The 17,320-nt window shown below is 46.7% G+C and overlaps 1 protein-coding gene across 5 annotated transcripts in view; it reads left to right on the top strand.

The window, feature by feature from the left end:
• AKAP13 (A-kinase anchoring protein 13) overlaps positions 1-17,320 on the top strand; it is a 248,683-nt gene that overhangs the window by 115,803 nt on the left and 115,560 nt on the right. For all 5 annotated transcript variants that reach the window (XM_081838601.1, XM_081838603.1, XM_081838602.1 and 2 more), the window contains exons 8-9: positions 353-3,209; positions 11,828-11,904. In XM_081838601.1, coding sequence (XP_081694727.1) covers positions 353-3,209; positions 11,828-11,904 — 2,934 coding nt within the window. The remainder of the gene's footprint in view (positions 1-352; positions 3,210-11,827; positions 11,905-17,320) is intronic.

Here is a 17,320-nt window from a genome sequence, read left to right as displayed (position 1 = left end):
TGCAAGAATCTTAACAGAAGACACATCTGCTTTGCAAGCATAAAGTCCCAAGTTTAATCCCTGGCGTCTTCAGGTCAGGCTGGGAGAGGCTCTTGCCTCAAACAATGGAGAGCCAATCAGTGAAGACAATACTGAGCTAGATGGACCAATGCTCTGTCTTTGTATGTTCCTGTGATTGCCACCCTGGGACTGATGTCTTCCTATGGTTAATTGTTGTGTGTGTGGTTTCTTTTATGAACAATTACTTAGAGTTGTTGCAGAAAACTATTAAAGTTACTCAGAAACAGAGCACGTCTGCTTCCAGAGCATGGTACGATAAAATGAATGTTAAATCTCTCTCCTCTTCTTCCAGAATACCAGTGAACACCCACACCCTGAGCAGGAAACCAGTTGCGAGGACTGTAATTTGGGCCAGGGAGCTGAGGGCCACACAGCTGTTCCGAGCTGCCATCCTGGTGAAATGACGTCAGAAGGAAACCAAGGAGATGCTTCTGTCCCGCTGGCTCTTGCTGCGATGCAGGTTTTGGCCCTTGCCTGCCCTGAGGAAGATAGACAGCCGAAGGTGCCCTTAGACACGCCAAAAGATTCGTTGAGGCTGGAGGAAGTGGCAAACCCAGAGTCTTCCTGTGAGAGTCAAAATACAGTTACCAGGCTGCACAAAGAGGAAGAGGCGGAGTCAGCCTTTGCTGTAGAGGCCGGGGCAACACTGGAGGCAAATGACGGCAAGCTGAGTGCGCTTGCTGGACTTCACAGTGCTGTCGGCCTCCCGGCCTGTGGAAATACAAGCCAGGAAGTTGGAATGACAACCCCCAGCATTGCTTTGGAGGAAGGACACCTGTGTGGAAGGGGTACCTCTGACCAGGAAGTGCAGGCAGCTGAAGTGAAAGAAGCTGGAAGTGCCCCTTCAAAGCCTCTGACTTCCCGCAAGGACCAGGATGCAAGCATGGGGCAGAGCGAATGCAGGAGCTGTACGGGGACTGCGGATGCTGCAACCCAGCAGCGTGTGGCGAATGGGGAGCGGGATTGTGAGCCTGCTGGAGCCAGAGAAACTTTGCTTCCAGCCGGTACAGTGCTGAGAGAGCCTGCTGCAAACTTCCCAGGAGCCAGCGCTGCTTCTGCTACCCGCAAAGGTGAGGGGGGTAAAGCGGTGGATCTGCAGAGGGATGCACCTGCAGATAGTGGCGCAGGTGTTAGTATTTTCGAGAGCGGAAGTAGCAAAACGGCAGGATCAGAGACTCCTAGCGACAGCACGAAGGAGGATTTTACAAAATGTCCAGAGGGCTGTGAGCTTCCTGGTGAGGAGGCACAGAGCACAGCCCCGAGCCCTGCGACAGAAGCGACGGCAGCAGCAGTGAACGTGACAGGGATTTCAGAGTCTTCTCCAAAGCGTGACCCTGGGGTGGAAGTGCATGAGTGTGGGCAGAAACCGGAAGGTGGAAACCTGCCTACTGACACTCATTCTGATGCCAATGTGGAAAATGATGAGCTGGGTCGAACGTTTGTGGTGGAGCCCAAAGCCCCTGGCTTCACTGATAAGAGAACAGAGCCTGTGGCTGAGGTGGGGGATAAGCAAAAAGACCTTGAGCCGATGCAAGCGGGAACCGAAACTGCTAGCTGTGGCTGTGGAGGAAGTGCTGCCTCTACCAGCCTCAGCCAGGGGGCATCTGAGACTTGCGATGCTCAGAAAGGAGCTGTCAATGTTGAGGAACAAGTTAGCGCCCCTGTATTGTGTGCAGATTCTGCTGATGCCTCTGAACTGCAGGCAGACTCGCTCAGCCCTCCAGTGTCGTCCCCAGCCCAAGAGGAGCCTCTTCCCCTTCCCAAACAGGCAGAGGTGGAGGAAAGCAGCCGAGAGCTGGACCGGTTTAGCAAAAGCGCTCAGGAATTCATTGCCCTGGCTTCTTCCTTGCTTGTCGAAGAAGCGATCCAGCAGGCCCAGCTGATCGTCGCTCAGGAGAGCAAGGCCAGAGCAGCCCCTGTTGGCCAGGAGGCATCTCTGCACCACCAGGACCTTGCCCTACCTTTGGGTGGCAAGGGCACCGAGTGTGCACAGGATAATGTAATGGGCACACCCTCTGCTATTCATAATAGAGAATCCAAACAAATCCAGGAAGTAGGAGCAGCAGCAGCAGCAGAGACAGCAACAGAGCCGACAGCAGCTGCCGCAGAGGGAAGCCCTTTTTGCAGCGAGGAAACAGCAGAGACTCTCTCTCTGGTGGATCACCGGGGAGAAAACCAAGAGGGCTTTTCTGCACAGCTGCCTGGAAGCGGACAGGAGCTGCCTGGCAAAGAGGAGGCTTTGTCGGAGGGCCCGGCACCAGCAGCTGTTGTGCAATCCCCTCCTCCTTGTTGTCAGGGCAAGGAGCTGGGAGGCAAGGAAAGTAATGCTAAAGCAGGGTTGAAGGGAGAAGCCTCCAGCTCAGGCGCCGATGAGAATGTGAAGGCGTGTATGTCTGGGGATGCCCTGCCAGGCCCTGGACCTCCAGAGGATGGCTCTCTGTGTCCCCGCGAGGCCCCCTTCCCCGATGCTACGCTGAACCAAGAACTTGAGCCCAGCTGCCCAGATCTGTGTGCAGCCCCTTCACCTGGTGGCTTCTCTGATTTAATGGAAGCCCCCTTGGTCACTAGCGATCTACCTGTTGCAGCCATTCTTCCACGGGAAGGAGGGGAGGATGTGGAGAACGTGCCTTCCAGAGTATTGCTTCAGCCGATTGCCGAAGAGCCCCCGTGCGATGGGGACCCTGGCTCTGAAATGTTCTTTTTGGCCAGCGAGGGGGAAGCTAGGCCCGGAGTTGAAGCAGCCCAGATGGAGGGCCTAGCTCAGCCCAGCAATGGCACAGGGGAGGAAAGCCAAGCTGAACAGGACTCCCAGCTTTTGCAACCCTCTCCCTGCGTGGCTGTCGAGCTGCTAGGAAAAGGGGAGGCAGCAGGTTCTGTTCAAGAAGCTGACGGTTCCTTGGTGGATAATGTTGACAAGACAGTTACAAGCGCCGATCAGGCGACAGCCGTGGCAGAAGCATGTGGTCCCTTGGTGTGTCTGGCTGGAAGCTCTGTGGAAATCACCCCCTTAGCAGAGTCCAGATCTGAGGCACAGCATGCGGCGGATGCTGGATCCATCCCTAATGGAGAAGCAGATTTAAGTTTGCAGCCTGGCGGACTGACGGAGGGAGCTGCAAGCCCAGCACTTCCAAGCTGTTCACCTGTTGCAGGTAAGCGAAGTTAGACTGATTCTACGTTAGGGCCATGGGATTTGTGTTTTTCCTAGGCAAGCAAAGGGAATGTGTTCTTTGGTTCATGGGAACTTGTTGTGTGTGAAAGAGGGGATGAGGTTATCACTTCCTTTCTTCTCCCCCATCTTCCTTACATTATTTTGTTTTCATGGATCCTTTCAGCAATTTCCCAGAATCTGCATTTCCACAATCCATAGAGAATCTTATGTCTCCCTGGCTGTTCTCTCCTGTCCCTCCCCGCTGCTTGTTCTCTTTCCTGTAGTTGAAATTCAGATTGTAAGCCCCTTGAGGCAGAGACCTCGCCCTGTCCTCATTTTTTTGGCATGTATTTTGCTTCTTTTAATTGCCATAAATGTGCACCTGTGCTGCTATATAAATAAGCCCAGGATAACAAACACTAAATGTTTTATTGCATTAAGAGAGGCTATGTATGGTTAAATAGTTAGCAACTGGGGCTTTATACCTTATGTTTTTTCTTCTAAAACAAGAGCCCAAGCTGATCCAAACTTCGCTTGTGCTAACTTTCTCTGCTAACTTGGAATTGGAGAACCCAGAAGGGCTATGTGTGAAGCTTCTCCCTCATGTCAGCTGTTGAAGTTCTAAAAGTGTCCTTCCAGTCTGAGCCTGCCAGTTTCTAAATGTGGTACTTTTAGGTCACACACACAGCACAGTGAGAGAAGCAGTCTTACTCCCCTCCCCGCCACCACCCAAATCCCCTTTTTGCATTTCTGAAACCCTGACCGAACACAATTATGCCCTTCCCAGCACATTTAAGAGCTGGATCTGGGATTCAAGCCTTTATTTCCGACTTGACAAAACAAAGGGTTGATGGGTTTTGGCTGATGAGCAAACTTTGACAGGAGAGGACTTGACGGCATCAGGACAAACCGGTTGGGTGCCTTTATTAAAGCATTTTGCCTCTTCTGCAACAAGAGTTCATTGAACACTTTTTAGTTTCTTTTTAGAAAATGAAAACAAAAAAGGTTTAAAAAGTGAGAAAGAGAGGGACTTTTTCCAATCTGAGCTGAAATCCTAGAGGCGGAATCTTTAGCAACGCTTAATGATAGTTTTAATGCAGGCTTTTTGGGCCCCACCTGCTCAGACAGCTGTTAAAATGTAAACAGCTGATTCCTCCCTTCCCTCCCCCCTCCCTTTTTTGTGTGCGTATGTGTATGGTGTCTGGTGCTATTATGCTGTTTTGCCCCGAGGAATCACAGGTGTGGCAAGCAGCCCCATCCCATCTCAAGCAAAGGTTGATCTGCAATAAATTAGTGCCAGCAGACTTAATACAAAGTAGAACTGTAAATCGAAGTGCTGGTGTTTTTGCATGTGCATGAAATAAAAGCTTAAACCTCCCCTCTTTCAAAAATAATAAAAATCTGGTTGGCAAAGAGAGTAAAAGATTTGAGTAGTTTCTGGCTGCTGAAATGTCTTAGGGCCATGTGTACAGGTGGTGAAGAAAAAAAGAACTAGATGTGAAAGTGGAAAATCTAGCTGCCACCTCTGCTTGGCATGATTCAGCATTTAACAAGCTCCCATTTCATTTTAATTTTGTGCTGTATTTTTAGTTTGATGTTTCAATAGCATGGGAGCGGTTGCAAGGGAGACACTGGAGTGCTTGGCTTCGTGAGAGCTCCTCCTCCTCCTTCCGGACGTCAGTGGCTGCTTCCTAAAATTTCTTTCTCCACCTTTCCTTCTCGGAAACTTTTGATGGGTGCAGGGAATAATAGGAAAAGGTGAAGGGTGGAAGCCACACCGCCGCATTTGCAACTTCAGCTAAAAAGAAAAGTGCCATGCCCAGTGATGGCTTCTAGATATAATTAAGGACAGCTCACCAGGTGGGCTGGCAAGTGGCTAATAATAGTGCTGCTGCGTGTCTCCAAAGGTCTGGAGGGCTCAGGAAAGCGAGGGGGTTTGTCTGCCTGTGGTGGGCTTCGCAGGAAGCTTAAACAGAGAAAAAGGTATCAGTGCATCCAAAACAGCTTTGTTGGGGAGTGTTGTTGGCCAAGGAGTGTAGGAAGGTGCAAGCCAGCGGCTGAGAATGGAAGCCTATAATTAGAAGTACTTCCTGCTCTGCACCTGCTGTAAACTTGATGCTGGGACTGGAAGGGGTGGGAGGGGAGAGATGCTGTTTTTGCCCAGGCACCGTTTGTTAAGTGCAGTTTGGCGTTGGCTCTTGGGCAGCTGAAGAGAACAAACAGAAACAGGATTAAGCTGTAGTTTTGCCTACCATGCCAGAGCACAGCAGAGGCAAGTGTTCCTCTCCTGTCAACACCAGCAGCCGCCATTTTCTCAGCCAAAAGGTAGGAGGGTGTTCACCGATAACAGAGCTGGGTCTGCTAAGTAGCTGTGGCTGTTGTTTTTTGCTTTGCTTTTTGGTAGTGCAACATTCCCTCAACCTGATGCCCTTCAGATGTTTTGGACCACAACCCCCCCAAAGCAGATGGAGGGCACCAGCTCAGGGCAAGGCTGTTGCAGACTGTCTCTGAAAAGCCTTGGACATATTTGCTTATGCAAAGCAGGCACGGTTTCCAGGCAATCGGGCAAGGGGGAAATTGACAAAGCAGAGGGTGGTTGTTTGTTTAGGCATCTTTGCCCAAGTGGCTCCTTCAGGGATGACTGGCAGAATCTGCAGAGTCGTTTTAAAAGTTGAGACCTGCCTCGTTTACCTTGATTTGTCTAACAGGTCACAATGGGATAATGGGGCAAGGATTTTGAGTTGAAGTCTACCCCTGAGTACTCACCAATGCATGCTTTTCAAGAGAGTGCCCTTTTTAATGGCCACAAAAGCCTTTTATTGTGGTGGCCTCCCAGTTATGGAATGCTGGCACTCATATTGCTGTCTCTGGTACCAGCTTAGCATGTATGTTTCCCCCTGGATTTTAAAGATCTGTAGTATGGTTGGTGGTTTTAATGTATGTATTTGGTGATAGATTTTAGTTCTGTACTGAATCTAGTAGTTTATAGTGCTGTTTTGGGTGGGGGTTTTATGCTGGCCTGCCTCTCTTAAGCTTACTTACTGTGGTTTTCTTGGAGTATGATTTTATGGCTTTCATTTTACACTCTCTTATTTGTTTGATGCCTAGATAATTTATATTACGGGGCAATCCATACATATATAATAAAGTAACAAAGGCATGCCACCTTGTCTATGACACAGCTGAGTGTGGCATGTAGTTTAATCACTGTAGGGTGACCCATCTTAATTAATAGACCCAGGTTAGGCCCCATCTGCTCTATATATTTACAGCTGTGTCGTACCGATTTACAGTGGTACCTTGGGTTACATACGCTTCAGGTTACATACGCTTCTGGTTACAGAAATACTGCTTCAGGTTGCTTCAGGATGAGAACAGAAATTGTGCTCCGGCGGCACGGCAGCAGCAGCAGGCCCCATTAGCTAAAGTGGTGCTTCAGGTTAAGAACAGACCTCCGGAACGAATTAAGTACTTAACCCGAGGTACCACTGTAAACAGCAAGGCCTTCCCCCAAATAATTCTGGGAGCTGTAGTTTGTCATGGGAGCAGAGAATTGTTAGAAGACCTTATTCTCCTCACAGAACTCCAGTTCCCAGAGTTCCCTGGGAAAAGGGATTGTCTGTTAAACCACTCTGAGGATTGTAGCTTTGTCAGGGGAATAGGGTTCACAACACCCTTAAAAGTGGTACGATGCCGCTTTGAACGCACAGTGCCGACAGAAGGGCCTTAATGTGAAGCGGACCTTAATGTTGTGGCCAAGTTGAGTATTTGAACCCAGGCAATAAAAGTCCTGACCACAAATAATGCTGCTTTAAATGTGTAGAGCAGATGGGGCCTTGCCATGTCTGTTTGCTCCTGAGTGTGACTAACATTGGTTGCAACCCAGTTTTTCTGTGTTTCTGAAAACCTCCTTGTGCCTGTCTCATCTCTACAGCTTTGGAGTGTGTCCCTTATTTATTTATTCCCATTGCTCATACTGTGCCCCTCTGCCTCCAGCGTGTGGCAAACAGGCTCCTTGGAGAAAGCATTGGCACCCTGGAAAGACAGCATCCATAGCCTTCATTTTACGCCTTCCGCCTTGCGTGTCTCCTCTGCCTCCTATTCCCCTGGCAGTCCCTCCTTGCTGATCCCTGGAGCACCTGCTGGTTCCTCCCTCCCGGCTTGTTGTTGCTTTTCTGAGAGGGAAGAGAAGGTGAGGTTACAGCACTTTTCTCCTGCTGCTTTATTGGCTGCAGAGGCAAAAGGTGCTCTCCTTCCCTTTTCTGTCGAGTCCAGCTGCATCATCATCATCATAATCATCATCATCATCATAATAGCCTTGCTGGATCAGACTAAAAGGCCACCTAGTTGACTTTGCTCCTTCCACGGCTGGAGGCACAAATGCTTCTGAACATCAGTTGCTGGAAACCTGAGGAGGGGAGAGTGCTCTTGCGCTCGGGTCTGGCTTTGCAGATTTCTCACAGGCATTTGGTCGTCCATTGTGAAAGCAGAATGCTGCGCTAGATGGACCCCTGGCCTGATCTAGCAGGCTCTTCTCCCGTTCTTCTGTTCTTGTCCTCTTTCTAACCATGAATGATGGTGATGTTGCTGCTGCTGATGCTGCCCAGCCTTTCAAGAGAGCCCAGGTAGCTAACAACAAAATAGTACAATGTTAAAAATGAAATGTAAGCACAATGCGAATTGCAACAGACTAAATTATTACATGAGTACAAATTTGTACTTGCATATTAATTTAGTTGGATAGGATCAGTGGTGTCCAAACTCTTTTCAAAGAGGGCCAGATATGATGAAGTGAAGGGCCGACCAAAGTTGCTAACTTTTTTTTTTAGGATTGAAGTAGTTGAGGTTTTTTAAAGATTTTACCCCAGGACATAAACTGCCACAGGCCCCCAAAATGGACTTTGGCCATGCCTGGATTAGATGATACTTCCAACTCTGTAGTTCTATAAATTAAACATATACAAGGAGTTAGTAGAGGTGCATCTATGCAGGCATGGAAAGTAACTTCCCAGGGTTCTAGATGTTTATGTTACATAATTTGAATCTAGCATTAATTTTCTTGACATTGAATCATGCAAATATATGTGTTTATGTGTTTGTAAGCCACTTTGGGTCACTTTTGTGAGGAAAGTGACTAACAGCGCTTTTAAATAGCGATGTGCTGTTTTTACTATCTGTATTTTAATAGATCATTTTAAATAGTTTTAATTGTTTAATATTGTTTAACCACTTTTTAATTGCTATCTTTTATTATCTTTTATTTTCCCCGCTTTCTATATTTTATCTGTGTTGTTTTAATCTGTGTAAATCTCCTTGAGTCCTTGAGTGGTAATCTGTGTTTTACAATGGCTGCATTCATGGGCAGTTTATTCCATTTTCACTATGCTTCTCTGACTATTAATTTCCACATTATATTTGAGTTTTCACACAATGTAAAAGTCTCTTCCAGAACCGAAGTGAAGGATCGTGGAACTGTAGTGGAATATAACACATCTTTAGCATTCATTTCCATATTTGCAAATGAAATTTTTTTCTTGGAAGCAAACAACATGGAAATGAGCACTGATTCTGACCTATCTTCCACTGTAGTTCCAGAAGTAGCTTATACTTCATGTGAAAGCTCAAATGCAATGCAGAGCATTAACAGCTAAGGAAGAGTTGTGAAAACTGAATAAACTGCCATGAGAATGCAGCCTGTGCTCCAAAGGCCTGTTGGAACAAAGAGGTTGCCATCTGACTGCATGCAATGTAGGGGGCAGTCAGATTTCAGTGGGGAGGGAGTTCCATAGCTGGGGTGCCACCACTTGTGGAAGGATAGGCCTCCAACCCCTTTGAAAGCCATTACAGCTGGTTGGCCTCAGCACATCTTGCAGCTGGCAATTACATAAATTGATTATGTACCAGGTGAATAACTAGTTCCTTCTGTCAGTCAAGCACTTCCTGCTGGGTGATTCTTTTTGGGTAACCCCCATTCTTCTCTTCCACCCTGTATTATATTGGGGTGGGGAGTGGGGAGGAACAGACTGATTATAATAAATTCTCCCTCATGAGTTCCCCATCTTTTCTCTCTTCTCTAAACTAAAGACACCTGTGTACCTTTGACTTTCCTCTCGTGGCATGGGTAGTGTGAGCCTGGCACCTTCCAGATGTTTGCTATACCACAGCGTCAATCATTCCTGACTATTGGCCATGGCGACTGAGGGCTCTTGGGAGCTGGAGTGCAACAACATCTGTAGTGGCCAAAGGTTCCCTTGAGCCCCTGATCCCTTTCTCTAACCTTTTCCAACTCTCATTGGAGAGATGAAGTGGTGGGTTTTCTTTCCCCTTTTCTATCTTCAAGGTTCTGTTGCAGAATTTTCTGAAAGGTCCAAATCACCATGACTTTATAATACAGTGGTACCTTGGTTTAAGAACAGCTTAGTTTATGAACAACTTGGATTAAGAACGCTGCAAACCCAGAAGTAGGTGTTTTGGTTTGTGAACTTTGCCTTGGAAGCAGAACATGTTCCACTTCCTGTTGAGTGTGTTCCATTTGTAAATTGAGTCCCCCGCTGCTATGGGAAAGCACGCCTTGGTTTAAGAACGCTTTGGTTTAAGAACGAACTTCTGGAGTCCGTTCATAAACCAAGGTACCACTGTGTGTGTCTGTGTGTCTGTATGTGTGTGTATAAAAATTTTGGTGGCCAAGGATGCCTGGAATGCTTGTTCTGAGCTGGAGCTGAACTTGTTCTCGCTTGCCAAGTCATAAGTTGCACTTCTTTTGAGTCTGTGGAGAAGTAACCGCTACGCTACAAAAACAAACATGAAATCCTCTTTTGGCAGCTCCTTTTGTTGTGTGAGAGGAGAGGGGCTTCGCAACCAAACAACAACAATGCAACATTATTTCTCTGGATCTTTCTACAACTGCTGCCAAGTTGTCAAAATGTTGAGCTGTGTTACCAGAAGTGCCTCCCTCACAAATTATGCCGGTGCTGGGGGGATGCTGCTGCCTGATAAAACTCCTAGTCGTAGTAGTAGGGTACCTTTATGCAGGCTTGTAAGATGACTCCCCAGATCGCTAGATGTGTGTGTTAAATAATTTGAATCCAGCATTAAAATTTTGACATTGCTAGGTCAGACCAAATTTTGATTTCTTTCCTCGCATTCGATCTCTTCAATCTGTCACTGTTCAAACAACCTGAAGGAACAGTTTCTGTATGTGTGTTCCTTCTTGAATGTCTATTAACACAGGGGTGAGGCACTTTGGGCCCTGGGGTGCCAAATGTGGCCCTCCAGCCCTTGGAACTCTCTCCAAGTCACAGGCCTTGCTGGCCCTGCATCAAATCCTATATGTTTTTTTGCAGGCTGAAACGTGTCCTTCGATTCTGAAAGGGCTGCTTGCTTGTCTGGATGGGATGATACAGAGATGATGATGATGATGATGATGATGATGATGATGATGATAATGATAATGTATTATATCCTGCCCATCTGGCTGGGTTTCCCCAGCCACTCTGGGCGGCTTCCAACAGAACACTAAAATACAATAACCTATTAAACAGAGAGGGTGTTTGAATATGTGAACATTAGTTGCACTGCCCACACTTCCTCCTGACCCTGCCCACCACTGATGTGTGACAAGTGGAAGTTTGTCTGGGAGGGAATGCAGCCTGAAGAAGGCACCCAACCCCAGTATTAGAGGATGGTCCCATCACTTGTTGCTAAGCCAGCTCTGCAAAGTTGCTAGCCCAGTAGGCCAGTACAGTGTGGGTCATAGTAGCAGCCGGAAAAAGTTCTCATCAAATGTACAAAAACACCCCAGGTGCATGCCTCTAAGCTGTTGTCACATGAGCGCACAAAACTGCCTTATGCTGAGTCAGACCATTGATCCAGCTAGCCTTGTGTTCCCTACTCTGTTTGGGAGATGTCTTTCTCATCATATTCCACCCCAACCTTTGAAACTGGAGATGGCAGTGATTGAACCTGGGGCATTCGGCACATGAAGCAAGTGTGCTCTACCAATGAGCTGTTTGTTGCCTGCTCTCCAAATTCACATCCCGGTACGGTGGTGCCTCGCAAGACGAAAATAATTCGTTACGCGAGTCTCTTCGTCTTGCGGTTTTTTCGTCTTGCGAAGCATCCCGCTTAGCGGATTAGCGCTATTAGTGGCTATTAGTGGCTTATCGGCTTATCGGCTTAGTGGCTATTAGCGGCTTAGCGGCTTAGAAAAAGGGGGGGGAGGGAAAAGACTCGCAACACGTTTTCGTCTTGCGAAGCAAGCCCATAGGGAAATTCGTCTTGCGAAGCGCCTCGAAAAACGGAAAACCCTTTCGTCTAGCGGGTTTTTCGTCTTGCGATGCATTCGTCTTGTGGGACACCACTGTATTATCTTTGTCCTGAAGCTTCTCAGCACACTGTGCTGTCTTTTTCGAGTTACTGAAAAATCAAGCTGTTTTTAAGAAATGACATAAAACAAACCAGCTGTGTGGAAAGCAGATGGGGTGGGGGGAGTTGGTGGGAAGAGCTTGCTGAGTTACTGAGAATGCATTTGGGTGAGCAAAGTTGTATCAGCAGTACTGGTGGTGCGAGAAGGGAAGTTTGTCGAAAAGCCCCATGACTGTTCTCCTTCTGTCACTGCAGAGGCTGTACAGATGAAGACCAAAGAAGAGGTGGGTTTCTTGAGGGATCTCGCTGAGAGCTCGGCTTCCGAAGGAATGGTGAGTTCTTGTGTATATCCCCTGTTTCAATCATGTCTGAAAGTAAATCTCTGTGTCCTAAATGGCCATTTTCCTTCTCTCCCTTCCCCTTGTTATGAGGAAGCCGATCTCGAGTTTTCTTCTCTCCCTTTTGTGGAAAACACCATTGTTTCTGAAGTTGATGTTTTGTTTCTGGGAGATCTTTTGGTCTCATGGTGGAAGGAATATAGTTTGGGCCAGTTGGTTTGCTGCTGTGATCTGTCTCTCTTCCCCCACCCATCCACCCATCTGCCCGCACGCCTGCTGTCTTGGGTGACTACAAGCACCCTCTGTGCACAATAATTCCCAGATTCTCTGCTTTCTTAGAAAAGGAGAAAATAATAAGTTTCTAGCATTTGTAGAACCTGAGATATGAAGCAAAATGTACAGAACTAAATCTCATTTTTTTGGTGATACATTAGCCTTCTCAGTCTCCCTCTCTGGAAAAATTCCTGCGGATTATGCCCAGTCAGTTTGTGGGTTGATCTTTCCTGTCCTGCTCCAAGAATGGAGTTGTCATTGCATGCCTGCTTGCCTTGGGGTGATTCATTGACATATGCTAGATGAAAGAAACTGCCCTGGTCCAGAGTAGCTTGGAAAGCTAGACTGACAGTCAAGGGATGACTGTTCTGGTCTTTTCTGAACAGGCTTCCTTGGTTTCCTCCTCCTCCACTGAGTTGTCTTGTGTATGCCAGTGACCAGCAACTAACAGCTGAATCTGCCCCCTTCTCCTTCCATATATCACTTGATTCAGAGGATGCACTTTTATTATCTAGTCAGCTCTTTGCTTGGTGAAAAATAGCTTATTTACAACCTGCCCTCTTGCATTAAAGTGAACCGAGTCTTTTCTTGCACACCACACATGTAAAGCACATTCTCTCTCTCTCTCCCCACCCCCAAATCTTGGGATCTGTAGTTTGTTAAGGGTACGTAGACTTGTAGCTCCACCTTAGGTATCAGACTTTTTGAAATGCGTTAAATAAATGGGGTTTCCTGTCTAAGCATTGATTGAACACAGAGCTGTTTAGTGTCAACTTGAGGTGCTGCATCACGTACCTGGGACTAGTGAGTTGCATGTATGGGGCATATGTGTTGCCTGCATAAGGAGGCTGTGCTCTTTATGCTGAGTTCCCACCCCACCCTCCTGAAACCACATTCAATGCTTGCAAAGTGACAAGGAGAGCTCAGTTCTGTTTCAGTAAATTCTTTGGACTCTTTATGCCTGTGTGCTTTTATCTGAAGACCTGGTGTGAGCAACTTGGGATAACTTGGGGTCCCTTGGAGGAATCGCAGTCCCAACAAAGCATAAGATCTCATTCTGTAAGGTTACTTGCTTTAGAAAAACAGCTTGCAAAATTTACCAGCTGTCGCCATTGTCTTGTGTGTGGTTCTGCTGTAGTGATAGACTCTGGTTTTGTCATCTTAGTTTGGTATACAGCATCTGTCCTATTGCTGTCGATGCCAGCAAACAGTTGCTGCAACTATGTAAAGATTGGCTTTCTTGTGATATTTAAGCCTACTTTTGAAGCTGTTCTTGTGCAGTGGTGGTTTTCAGATTGACTGATCCACAGTGGATCTCTGTACATGTTGCAGAGCATTCTGTGGGTGAGTTCTAAGTCTCATACTCTATTCATATGTGCACAGTTTGGGAATGTTGGGCTGCTTTGAAAGTGCTCCACAGAGTGTGTGCCTGCAACAGCCTTTGCTTACCTGGTTGCTCTGTCTGCAGACCAACCATGAACTGTGGACTATGCTTACAGCTCTGAAGCAAGAGAAGCCACAAAGCCTGTGTTTGGATGACATGCTAGGCCTAACTATGACTTATATGCTATCAGTAGGGACCTGTAGCAGCTGCAGTCTTCTCTCTGGAAACCTGCATATTCACACTAAACTGTGGTTAGAGTCAGAGTCTGATATAGCAGGGATGTCCAACAGGTCAATCGCGATCTACTGGTCAATTGCAGGGGGTCTGTGGTAGATCGTGGTTGATCACAAGATCAACGCCCCTCCCCCAAAAGCTTAACAACGTTGGCTTCCTAAAAAAAGCTCAACCAAGTGCATAACCCTTGGCTGTACTTGAGCGATGATTCCTACAGATTCCACACGAAAAACACTTATGTCCCTGTGGAGATGGCAGTACTGAATCAATGGCGCATGCCCTTCTGGCTTGCACTCTTTATAAAGACTTGATTATCACCCCTCTCTTATTGGGCAATCCATTCAGGGTTGCCCAATCACTGCCACAGTGCCCTTTCCCCTGGCAGATCAAGAGGAGCAGATGACTCTGGAAACCTGCATATTCACACTAAACTGTGGTTAGAGTCAGAGTCCGATATAGCAGGGATGCAGTGGCGTAGCGTGGGTTGTCAGCACCCGGGGCAAGGCAAGTAATTTGCGCCCCCTAACCCGTGGATTTGCACCCCCTAACCCTAACCCCCAGATGTTGCGCCCGGCCCCCCCTGCACCCCCCACGCTATGCCACTGCAGGGATGTCCAACAAGTTGATTGTGATCTACTGGTCGATCACGGGGGTGGGGGTGGTCCGTGGTAGATCACGATTGATCGCGAGATCCTCCCCCCCAAAAAATCTCAACAATTTTGAGTCCCTTAAAATAGCTCAACAACTTTGGCTCCCTAAAAAAAAAAAAGCTCAACAACTTTAGTCAATCCAATGGGCAGATCACCGCCAGTTGTTGTTTTGTTGTTTTTTTATAGTGGGAGTAGATCACAGTCTCTTGTAAATTGGGACATCCCTGCTGTATAGCATTTCAGAGTACTCAAAGCCTTCTGCATATATTATATTGCTCTAATCCTGTGCAAGTTAGGTTATTAGTATCTACACGTTGAAAATTGTGGGGTAGGGGAAGGAAAGGCAAGGTTTGCATAGAATCATAGAGTTGGAAGGGGCTATGAGATTCATCTAGTCCAACCCCCTGCAATGCAGAATCTTTTGCCCAACGTGGGGCTCGAACACACAACCCTAAGATCAAAAGTCTTATGCTCTTCTAACTATGTAGACCTGTTGAAACTATTGAACTTAAAATTGTTGTGTGTCTATTTACCTCTGAGTAGGCGTAGTATTGGATACAACCCAGAGACAGCAGCGGAGATTCAGGCCACCCGTTGACTTTGTGGCTGTGGTGAAATTCAAACCAGGATCTTGCTGACTCGTAGCTTGATCTCCTAGGCACTTGCTTTAGGTTGGTCATCCAGCTAATCAGCTTTCTTTTCCCCCAATGGGATGCATAGACTTTGTTGAAATAACTGCTGTGGCAAGAGGGAGAGCAGCCAGCCTGGTCCTACCTATCAGCTAGAGAAGGAAAGCTTCTCTTGCCTTGAAGAACATTCATCTCCCAACTTCCAGATGAAGGGCAGCACACTCTGACCTGCTTCCTCTGCCTCCCAGGAAAAACATCATGGCAAAGGGGAGCCCAACCTGGTTCCATCCATCAGGCAGAGAAGAAAAAACTTTCTGTTCTCCTTTGCAGGAAAGAATAACTAACAGGAGATTTTAAAACAAAGAACTAGGGTCTGTACTTACGCAAGCATATCCCACCCACGAGGTGGGGTGAAGCTGCCCCAATGGGTGTCAGAAGCCCCCAAGCTAGTGCCCCCACAGGTGCCCTTCTGCCCCCCACCAGCAGACAAGCTGGTGCCAATTTATAGCGAGATCTCATGGGATTTTACAGAGAGTGCAAGATTTCTGCGCCAGTGGAGTTGGAGTAGGTGGCACGGGGGCACTGCCAGGGTGAAATGGGATGTGCCACCCCTGCACTTATGTTTTTCCTCCTCCCTCCCATTCCCTTTTCCTTTTGTATTGTGTCTTTTATATTGCAAGCCTGAAGGAAAGGATAGTTTCATTACTGATGGGGAGCTGCTGCTTTTCTTTTCTTTTTTCCCAGCTGGAGAGCAAGGTTAAAACATTTTAAATAAATAATAAGTGAGCTGGGCCACCAGAAAGTTAAAAGGTGCTGCTGCTGACTTGCTCTACACATCTTATTATAGATAATTTCTGTGACTAATCCTTGGGCGTTTGCTTTGCGCAGAAAGGCCATCTGTCAAAGAGAGCACCACAAGAATACACCCTGTATTTTGTTTCATGTTCCATCTTAAGAGCAAACCTGCCTCTTATTAGAGGACACTTGGTGCCTCTTACAAGTTGGCATCAAAATACCCTCTTCTCTCTCTCTTTTTTTTGCTGCAGTTGAAAAGGGATAAAGCAGCAATCCTTTTGAGAACAAGTGTCATCATTATGCAATACAAGTTGGACCTTCTATTTTGCTCTTCTCTTTTGTTCCCCTGCAGGGGGCAAATGAGCTTGCACCAATCATTTCCTGCCTCTCTTTCTCTGTTTGTTTGTTTGTCTGCCTGCCTCCCTCTCTTCCCCTTCTCCAGAATCTGGCTGTTCTGGTATAGGATTGGGAGTGCCAAGGCAAATGGAAAGTTTGCGGCTGGATTGGTGACCACAGTTTCCTGTTGCTAAGTTTGATGGAATATTTTTATTTTTTTTAAGGAAAGCCAACAGCACTGTATTAACGCCGCTTAAAATCTTCAGAACTCTGTGTAACCCTCCGACACATTTAGGCTCGCAATAAATCCCAAATGAGTAGTCACCAGTATATACCTCCCATTAATTTCTGTGTGCAGGTGTTAACATAATAAACTGCTTTATATTGAGTCAGACCATTGGTCCATCTACCTAGATGAGCAGTGGCTTTCCAGGGTTCCAGGCTCTACCTGGAGATACAGGGAACTGAACCTGGGATCCTCTGTTTGTAAAGCAGATACTCTACCACTGAACTGTGGCCCTTACCCTAAAAATAAAGTATGATTCTAGTCCTCATGGATCTGAAGAAAGGGCTGAGTCAGATCTTCGGTTCATCTAAGGTAAAAAAAAGGTAAAGGACCCCTGGATGGTTAAGTCCAGTCAAAGGTATTGATGGGGTTGCGGATCTCATCTTGCTTTCAGGCCGAGGGAGCCGGCATTTGTCTGCAGACAGCTTTCCGGGTCGTGTGGCAAGCATGACTAAATCACTTCTCTTTTTTTGTAAATGCTCTTTATTGATTTTATTAAGTGTTACAACTATTCTGTTCATTGTTAAAAATAAAAAGGGGGGACACAAAAAACAAAACAAAAACAACAACAGTAAAAAAAAACCCCACAAGAAACATCAGAACATGATAGTAAGATTCAACATCAAAAGCTGCCAATACAATAAATCACAAATAATTAACCTTCTACTGTTTGAATGCGACTTCTGTCCACCTCACCTCGGGTCCTTTCTTCCTTTTTTAACTGCATCCTTTATCACCTTATAGTTCACCAGTATTATATGTAATACATTATGTCTGTCATATATTCTGTGAAAATTAATCAGAGCACATCAAAGATTTTACT

The sequence above is a fragment of the Podarcis erhardii genome (genome assembly GCF_964252035.2).
Source record: "Podarcis erhardii genome assembly, chromosome: 14".
In the NCBI taxonomy this organism is placed as follows: domain Eukaryota; kingdom Metazoa; phylum Chordata; class Lepidosauria; order Squamata; family Lacertidae; genus Podarcis; species Podarcis erhardii.
Note: the sequence above shows the minus strand (reverse complement) of the source record. Positions and strands in the feature narration are given on the sequence as shown.